The 10,407-nt window shown below is 26.4% G+C and overlaps 1 protein-coding gene across 1 annotated transcript; it reads right to left on the bottom strand.

Annotated features, from left to right (window-relative positions):
* Positions 1 to 5,494: 5,494 nt before the first annotated feature.
* LOC122538038 (biorientation of chromosomes in cell division protein 1-like 1) lies at positions 5,495 to 10,046 on the bottom strand. Its single transcript, XM_043671764.1, has 6 exons — positions 9,703 to 10,046; positions 6,430 to 8,857; positions 6,221 to 6,354; positions 5,934 to 6,069; positions 5,607 to 5,787; positions 5,495 to 5,516 (listed from the first exon to the last, which is right to left on the bottom strand). The coding sequence occupies exons 2-6, from the start codon at positions 8,720 to 8,722 to the stop codon at positions 5,495 to 5,497; spliced, it is 2,766 nt and encodes a 921-aa protein (XP_043527699.1). The 5' UTR covers positions 8,723 to 8,857; positions 9,703 to 10,046.
* Between the last annotated feature and the right edge of the window lie 361 nt (positions 10,047 to 10,407).

Raw genomic sequence — 10,407 nt, forward strand, 5'->3', positions numbered from 1 at the left:
AAAAAAAAAAAAAAAAAACGGATTTCTAAAACACTGATGAATGAAACTTTATGATGTAAGTTTATGTTAACCTTTTTTTCTATTTATATTTTAAGGTTTATGACAAATATAGGTATAAACCTATGTTATATTTTATATTTTATATTTAACGAATTATCTACATTAATAATTGTTTCCGATGATGCCACATTTCCAGATACATAACTTTCTTTTGCTATATTACGAGCATTTTTGAAAGAATTATATCTTAATTTTTATAAAATAAATCTTTCGAACTTTATACTTAACCTCTCGAGGATGACGAATTAATTTATCATTGGAAAATTAGAAAATTTTAATTCTAACTCGTTTTGCACTCTGAAAAAGCATTCTTTAATTTAGTTAACTCATTAGTTAACTCATCTATGGTTAAGAGGTTAATTTCTACCAGATCGATACTTCAATAACAGTAGATTACGCCTTTTGTTTACTATACAAGATGTCCCATTTTAATCAATAAATGCTTTTCTCTTTGAAACAACTCATTATTTGATAAAGTGTTTTAGACGAAAGTTATTTCAAGAAAGAAATAATCCAGTATAGATAGTTTATTTGTAAGTTTACGCGTTGACAATATATCAAGGTCAACTTCGTTTTTCTAAATAGAATCATTAATTTTTGACATTAAGAAAAGTATTCATCTATAAAAAGAGTATTAGTCTATAAAAAAAAACCACTAACTACTTACGTCGAAAAACCACTAGTTTCAATGTTGTGAATATGTATTATTAATAGACTTCAATGATGCGTGGTATTTTTGTTTTTAAGATGTAAAGGATAGTGCAAAATAATTATGATCGTATCTTGAAGCACTTTATTAAAAGAAATCAACAAATGTTCAAATATATTATCCTGAACTTAACACATTTATAAATATTTCTTCTAATGTCATCTTACACATTCATAAACATTTCAAGAATGACGCTTCTAAATGCGTTAAATATTCTCTTCTTCATATTTTTTACAGTTTTAGTTAATGTTTTCTACATTTCTTAATATTCATAATATAGATGACATTAAGAGACGTAAATATGTCAATGTTCAGAGCAACATATTCAAATATTTGCAGAAGCATTAATATTGAATGTCTGTTTAATTCTGTTTCGCACTGGTGTACTTTTTTTGTTTGTTTTTTTAATAAAGTGCCTCAAGATATGATCAACTGAATATTACGTGAGCGTACTAATCGTGTACTAACAATACGAATGTACAATATTGAAATTAAAATATTTCCAATGGTTTTTCGACATAAATATGTTTTTTTTATACAGAATATCATAAATATGTTTCTTTATACAGACGTGTATCCAATAATGCGTAAAAATTAAATAGTTCTCTTTAAAAAATGAAGTTGACCTTTAAGTATTTCTTGTGTAAACTTACAAACAAACTAACAGCACTAGATTATTTCCCTTTTAAAATAGAACAGAAGTTTTGCATGAAATATTTCTTCAAATAACAAATAATTCCAAATAAAATTATTTACTGATTAAGAAGTAACATCCTGTATATTCGATGATTGCATGACTTTTTGTACAATCTGACCAATTTTGTAGAGCTATTTAATTATCCAGTTTCTTTCTTCTATCAATTCGTTTCTCTACTTCTGGAATTCATCTTATTTAAATTCCTACATTTTTTTTATGTCCCTGTTTTAATTAATGACGCCAGGGAATAAAGCAAGATTAGAATTATTAAACAAAAAAATATCTAAATCGAATATTTCTGTGTTACTTTATTTAAATTAGTAAGATTATTTAAGTGTATAAATACTTTCTTTCCGCTAATTTCTGTACAGTATTGTATTAATTGTTACAATGAATGTAAGTATGTTACAATGAATTGTTAAGTATGAAAAATGATAAAATATACTTTTTTTGAAAACTGGATTCTATTTATCATCACTTGAAATCAATAGTTCACAGTACATGAATGCTTTCTTTCACCACTGTCCATAAAACGTTTTTAAGAATTTTTAAAAATATCATTATATTTTTTAAGATCTAGACATGGACATGTGACATTTTTCTGTACGATTCATTTGACATTCAAACATTAAAGATCGCTTTAAAAAATAACTTAAATACCTGTACGAGATTTTACAAATTTCTTCGTGAACTTTAACTTTTTATTCAAATTCAAATGCGAGATATTTAATGACTGATTTACGATGAATTACAAATAACTGCCAAAAAGTAAAAATATAAAATAAATCTGTCTATAGTACATATATGTACATCATTGAAATCACGATTTAGTTGGCCTGTGCAGAAAATACACGCACATAAAAAGCGTGTAGTTAGTGTTGTGGATTCCCTATAAAATCATATTAATAACTTCATTTGTTTTGAGTTTTAAAAGCCCCTCATATACGTGCATACGTACATGAGCATAGCGTAAATTTGCACTGAACCAATAAAAATATTAGATATTTCAAACATTTGGCTTACATTATCAAAGAATAACTATTACAGAATATACCGAATTTATTAGATACTTTATCAGATTTACTTCATCCTAACTTACATAAATTCGATTGAACACCTATAGTAGGACTTGAAAAGAAAATTAAGAGAGTTTCAAATAACAAATAAAATAAAAGCAAAAATTAGAATTACCAAAATATGGAAGAGAATATTTCCACTACAAAACAATTAAGAAAATGTATGTCAAAACTTTTATTTTTTAATAGTTAATTATTATTGATTTATTTTTAATGATTAATCAAGATGATCAAGACTTTCGAGATTTTCAAGATTTATATCTTTTTACAGCTACTGATTTTAATGTTGAATATTATACAATAATTTCTACATCCGTTGCAAGGGATGTAAGAAACACTTTGATTTTTTTTCAATATTCACCTAAGATATAAAGTCTCATTTAATGTTATGACTATCCTCTCTTTGATCAATACCTCGAATAAATCAAAACAAAATAATATAATTGTAATTAATGAACAATTGTCTCTTAATTCATACTGAAAAGTAGTTCAAAATTCAAAAAATTATTTCTTAAACATGGTAACTTATTGTTTCAATATGTTTCAATATTCTTAAAGAATTTTAAAAAGAAGATACAAGATGAATTTTATAACAAACCGATTATATTCTTGTATATATCAGTTTCATAAATAATTGGAAGTTGAAAAATAAAATTGTCTCAATCATTCACGATCTTCATGAACAAAATATTCACATAATACAATTGAGTTTCAAGAAAGGACTTGAGAAAAATTTAAAAAGTACTGAAACTAAATTAAAGTTCGTACTGAACATTTTTGATGTTCTGTTTTGGCTACAAGTGCACTCGAAAGAAAAAAAAAAAAACAAAATAAATTAGATTTTTCGCTACTACAAAATTCTCTAAACCAATGGAATTCCACTTTATAAATATTAAAGAATGCTTTAAAATAAACCCGCAGTTACTTTTGTTCTTTTCAGTAAGAATAAAGTAAAAATAAACATTGCAAGAAAGTAAATAAAGATGACTAGTCTCTTTTTGAAGATATATTTGAAACACAATAAAAATTACTATTTATTATAGGAATATTTTGTTCTGAAGAAACTACGCTGTTCATTCTATTATTCACATAATAATAGATTCAGAAGATTATAATATAATAATACCCTCAAAATTTCAATTGCAATTGAATTAAAAAATATCTAAAATTAATATTCTTTAATTCGCTTCGTTCTTAAATTTCCGTTACAAATATCTGTATAAAATTATACAGTATTGCAATACATGATGATATGTCTAAAAATGTGACAAAAAACATAAATTGTATTAGATTACAATATATTATATGAACTGTTTAAATAGTTTAATCTGGATCAGTGGTAAAAACTGTAAGAAATTAAATTTCCAAAAATTGCTACTTTAACAAAAAAATATATATGTACTTCTTATAATAAAACAAAAATGTCTATATCTTACAATTAGTATATATGATTGTAAATTAACGTATTATTTTTCTTGTTTCAATCATCTTACTTAAACTTATTTTCTTCGTTCAAAATACAAATAATACAAAAAAAAGAATTTAATATTTTAGAAAAAATCTGAAATCGATTCGAACGTTCAGATTCAAGTTCGAATATTCAGATCTGCTTCGAACTTCGATTCGGATATTGAATTATAATGAGTAATTCGATTATTTGAACATCTATACATTTTTATATCATATGAATCGTAAAATAAATAATTCTTAATAATTATATAATAAATAAACAATCAACAAATCATTTTGCTATTATTCCTTTGAATCAGAAATGAGTTACATATTATAAACAATGTAAAGTAATTCTTCGGACAAAAAATAACAAAGAATTCTGAATAAAAACGCATAGTTTAAAAAAAAGAGAAGTTATATATTGAGGACATTGCAAAAAGGTAAGTATTAGTATAGGATGACAAAGTGTAAATTCAGACCTATCAACAAAGCAATAACAAAGATATTCACTTATTGTACTGTAACTTTTACATTTCTTCTCTTCCTTTACTTCGTTTTTACTTCGTTCTTAACCCGAGATTACCCACGTGAGGGTCTAGTCGCCGGGATGTACCTGCGCTAGACCCCCAGGTGGGTAATCCCGGGTTAAATTGACCTTTAAATTACATACAGGTTATAATACTAATATGTACTTCCATGACTCAAGGAATCGCGAGAATGTTATAATGAATATCACATATAAAATAAATATTATACATATATACATATAAATGTGTATCAAAAACTCAAATAGATACAATACGTTAAAAAAATAATTAATCATTATTTTTTAAAAATTATAATATTAGTCAGTTCCATTACTTTTAGAATCATTAATTATCAAAAAATCTTTTAAATATTTGTTATAATTCACAATTTTGTATACATAACATAATTTTGTAAAACATAAATTTGTACATATCTATGTTTGACTTTTTAAATATGTTAGTTAGTTCCAAATGTCTAAAACATATTATAATTCATTTATTCCAATATGCAATTTATTAAAAATTTAAATTTATTTGGATTATTAACAAATATTAAATAGATTAAATATTTTAAACTAAAAAATTTTTTGAAATTAAAAGTTAAAAATTAAATATTTTATTTAATTTAACAAAAATTTTATGAGAGCAAAATTTATGATTATTAAAATTGTTTTCTTTGTTATATTACTTAAATATAATAATAAATAATTTTAAGAAAGAGAAACATTTCAAACTATAATTATAAGAATTATGTATTATGGAAATACATGTAAGAATATTATGAGAATTATGTATTATGAAAATACATGTAAAAATTATATATTATAATTTATATTACTGTAACATTATTGTATTATATTAATCATTTATTTCATGCAATTCATGCAATTATAACTGACCTTTTGAATTCTTAACTTTTCGAATTTGTTAATTTGTAAATTTATACACTTAGAGCACATTTGATTAATTTTAATTATACTCTTAAACGAATATTACTAATAGATCAAAAAATATTCAATGTATTAAATTATTAGAAATTATTTTTTGACACACATTATCAAATTTAAAATTGTAACATAAAATAATTAATAGGGTATAAATATATACCTGTACTGCTAGTTCCTCCAGAAGTTGTAGAAGTTGCAACTAAATCATCTGAACCTTCAGAGTTCTGTGGAGGTGTAGGCGTTGGTTCTGGAGGAGGTCCCTTAATAGGTGGTAAAGTTGGTGGATGCTGTATCAGCGGTCCAGCCGGCTGATAATATCCTAACATTAGATTTCACACATATTATACTCCTATATTTTCTTGTCTTTTAAAACATCATTTTAGTTTTCAATATATTTTAAAATTATTATGATTTAATTTGTATAAATATTTATATAAATATTTATAACATTTGTAGATAGTTTACCATGTTGATGTGGTGCTGAAAATGCAGAATGTCTTCGAGGTGACATGTTTGGATGATTGCTTTGACTCCCTGGTGGCTGCATAGAAGATAGTGCTCCCAATGGTGTATATGATTTGCAAGGTTGCTCCAATTTTTGCTATTGCAAAAATAACAATTTTTACAAGCTTAACAATTTTTATATTAATATTTTTTTTAATTATTTCTAATGAATACATGTTTCTAATGATGTATTTTTGAAAATTGCATTCAGAAATAAAAAAATTTTTTAAATATATAACAACACTAACCTGGTCATGAAGCTCAGTAGCAACTGCAGTTGCTGCAGTTTGAGTATGGCTTGTTGAACTTATTCTATACTGCATGCCAGCAATACTACAATAACCTTCATGATGCGTAGATCGAGTTTGGTTAACATAAACACCTTAAAATAAAAATGTCATTCTAGTGAACAGTAAATATACACAAAAGGTAAATTTAAGAAGATTTAATTCACTACCAGTAATTGTAACATCTGTATCTTGATTTACAATAACAAGTTTATTAGACGGTTTTAAAACTTCATCTTGTTCTGGATTTTGTCTCGATTTTCGTTTCTCGATATCAGAATCATTTTGTTTGCGTTTTTTAATAATTTCTACTTCTGATTCACTGGAAGAATCAGAACTACTACCACAACGATTTTTTTCGTCTGAATATGAAGCAGCTAGAATAGCTGTAGCATTAAGGCTTGCCATTCTTTTACAAACAACCATATCTTTTAAATCCATCACTTCTTCATTTTTCTTTCTCCGTTTAATTATTTTTTTCTTGTTGTGCTCAATATTTTTGTCACGTTCGCCCTCATCATCAGAAGAAGATGAAGATGAAGAACTTTCTAACATATCCCAATGTTTTCCACGTAATCCTGGCACATTTCTAAGTTTTCTTTTTGGAATATTTTCTTCTATTTTAGTTTCTATCTTTTTTTCTCTTTCTTTGCGAATCTGTTCTTCTTTCTCTTCTTTAGTTTTCTTTTGCTTTTCTTTTTCAGGCTTTGGTTTACAAAACCCACCAAGATAAACTCCTCCAGTTTCATTTTCATATAAACAATGAACTTTAGCCAATGCATTCAAGGAAGCAACTCTATATCGCTTTGGGCCACTCCAAAAACCAAACAACCTCATTCTTCTAACACGTTCATCAGATGGTGAATCAGCTCTTTCTTTTTTCTTAATTTCCTTCTGTTTACTCCTTTTTGTCTCATCATCATCTTCATTTTCTGATTCTGATAATAACGAATTGCCATTCATATTATCTCCATTAATTGGTTCATCTTTCAAATTTGTGTCAACTATATTTTCACTACCAATTTGTTCTTGTTTAGAAAAAGCATTATCATTTGAATTATCTTCACAAACTCTCATTTGTTTACCAGATTCCTCAGAAGATGTTTCTTCAGAAGAAGAAAATATTTGGTTAGTGCTCTCTATTCGCACTTTTACAACTTTCTTTTTCATTATTTTTTTCCCTATTTTTGAAGCACATTTAACAACTTTTTTAGTATCTTGTGATTTTGACTGTGATTGCTCTTCTTTATTATTTTTATCAATATCTTTGTCTTCTACTAATTCGCTTTTTATGTTAGTTGTATTTGCTTCTTCATTTAATTCATCTTTATTTATAGTCTTCTTATGTTCATTCAATGATTTTTCTGTTTCTTTTGTATCTAACTTTTTTTTAGATATAACTTTTTCCACAAGTGTTTTTAATTTATCATCCTTTTTTAAAGCAGTATTTATTTTATTAGTTTTCGAAGACAACTTAGCTTTCATATGTTTTCCTAACTTTGGTTTTTTCTCTTGCATAATTTTGTTTTTAGGAATATTAATATTTTTCCTTTTTGTTCTTTTCATTGCTTCATCTTCTTCACTTACAGATGTTTCTTCATCTTTTACAAACTTGTTTAGTTTAATTTTTTTATCAACCAATTTCTGAACTACTGATAAATGTGATTTTTTTGCTAATACAGTCTTTCTAGAAATACCTTTTTTTTGCATTGACTTTGTCTTAGAATCCTTTTTAGTTCGTCCCAAAGAAGTTTTAGTATTTATTGTACCTTTCTCTAGAAATTTCTTGCGTTCTAACTTTTTGTCTTTTATCACAGATATTTTCATATTTTCTTTTATGTCAGACTTCAATAATTTTGAATCTTTCTTTTTCTCATCTTTACTTTTTTTCTTAGCAATTGTACAAAGGATATCTAATTTCTCTTCGTGCAAATCATTTTCTTCTGTAACATTTAAAAGTTTTGTTTGCTCTTCTACATTTTCATCATCAAATTTACCACCTTTCTTTTTGTCTTCTATTTTCTCAGGTCTCTTCTTATTTTCCATAAGTTGTTTTTCCACTTTTGCCTTCTCTTCTATTTTTTGTACTTTCTTTTTCTCTGAACTGTCACAGGTATATTCATCCAAGATCTTTTCATCCGTTTTATCTAATTTCTTTTCTTCAACTTTTTCCCATTTCTTTTCGTGGTCTTTCATGCACTTCTTTTTTTCATCCACTTTTTCTTTTCGCTTCTCTTCAATCTTTTTCTTATCTTCTATCTTCTTTTTCTCGTCGGTTTTCTCTGATTTTTTCTTATCACTTTCTATTCTCTTTTTTGCATCCTCTCCTCTTTCAAGCTTCTTAGGCTTTTTCTCTTTTTTTATATCAGATATAGATTTTTCTAAAAATGAGCGACGTTTTTTAGCAATTGTTGGCATTTTTGTTGCCTTACGGGCAACTGCTGCCTTTTTCTGTGGCTTCATTACGATTGTTTCTTTTACATTTTCAATTTGATGGGAATATGCTCAATATTTCAAAAAGCACTGAGCAAACCATTAAAACTACCTAACTGCCATTGTAGAATATAAATATTGTAACTTTTTTCGATCTGACTATATCTGAAAAAATAAAACAAATGTATGAAAATTCATACTTAAATTAACACTTTTTTACATTATAGAGAAATAACGTGAAATATAATAGCAAATTAATTAAACTGTTCTACAAATTTTTAATTTTTATATATTTTTAATATTTTTAAAAGAAACTTGCTTTTTTACGCGTTGAATAAACTTGTAAAACGCAAGAAAAAAAGTTCGATTCTCTTTTCTTTTTTCTATGCGAATCTCAAGATGACGACGAACTGACACTAGTACTTTTTAGTGTTACTTGAAACGAAACGTGTTTACACTTAAAGTACAAGAGAAACAAAATAGAACTTCTTAATATTGTATCAAGATATTCAAATTTTACGATAATGACAAAATAAAAAAGAATTACGATCAAGACTGTCGGGTGCGCGAACTTTCATCGACTTGTTGACAAATCGATCCCTTTGAATTTCATTGCTTCCATCATACAACATACATCAGAGAGAGATATATATAAATTTGTTGTTCACAATTTTTCACTATGATCTTTTTATATTTTCCAAAGGAAATACGCAAGATTTACAAAAAAAAAAAAAAAAATGCAAAATCTACATTAATCGTGAAGATAGAGAAATTAAAAGGACAAGGACAACAGGATACCTTTTAAATGTATCCATAGATGGCCACAAGTGGCTAACATAAACCTACTCTACTGATCGATGAATTTGTCACGTACGAAATTTTGCTAGGTTCATGTATTATTATAAATGCCTCTAGTATATATTTTTCAACGAAATCACTTACGTACTTGCAATACAAATGTAATCAGACAGTAAAAAGTAAATGCGAACTGACGTATAATTTATGTTTACCTCTTAGCGAGCCCTTTTATTCTTACGCACGGCCCGCGAACGCTTTTTTAAACAATAAATTAATATACTAATGCAATAGACTAGTCTGATAATATTTTACTTGAACACACCACCAAGGAAAGCAATAACGCGAAGTTTTATTAATACTTCCCGTCTGGTTTCACGAGATCTAACACGGATTTCGCATTTCTCTCTCCCGAAACACGTATCTCGCTCGACGTCCCTGCCCTTTTACCGTTGCCTTGTCGGCCATTTTCTTCCTCGCGCGGCCCCCCCCACTCTTCCTCTTATACATTTACCAAATAGCAGATTCTCTGTTCTATGCTTTCCTTCGCATCTCCACTAGATGGAATCACTTCACCATTATCACAGTAGTAAAGATTTTTCTCATCTTTTGTTCATAAATTAAGATTAACATGTAAAGAAAATAAAAGAATAAAACAAATAAAAATAAATAAACAAGGAAATATTTCCATATATACAAATACATATAATGTATCAATTTGACATAAATCTTCAAACTGATTTATAATTTTTATGGCATTAACATAAGTTAAAATTTGTTGTGATTTATAGCATTAACAAATTTTGACTTCATATAAATTTATCTGTAGAAAATTTTGTCATTTGAAAAATATTTTATTGTAGAAATATACAATTATAATGAATATTATATAAATACATACAAATATAAGTTCTCAAAAA

Source organism: Frieseomelitta varia, unplaced genomic scaffold, assembly GCF_011392965.1.
Source record: "Frieseomelitta varia isolate USP_RPSP 00005682 unplaced genomic scaffold, Fvar_1.2 scaffold_954, whole genome shotgun sequence".
Taxonomy (NCBI): domain Eukaryota; kingdom Metazoa; phylum Arthropoda; class Insecta; order Hymenoptera; family Apidae; genus Frieseomelitta; species Frieseomelitta varia.

Bases quoted from the DNA above. Each gene is read 5' to 3' on its own strand.
- LOC122538038 (XM_043671764.1), bottom strand. From the start codon at position 8,722: ATGAAGCCACAGAAAAAGGCAGCAGTTGCCCGTAAGGCAACAAAAATG. The intron at 6,070-6,220 runs GTTAGTGTTGTT...TTTTTGCAATAG, and splicing joins CTACTGAGCTTCATGACCAG to CAAAAATTGGAGCAACCTTG. The intron at 5,788-5,933 runs GTAAACTATCTA...ATCTAATGTTAG, and splicing joins TTCAGCACCACATCAACATG to GATATTATCAGCCGGCTGGA.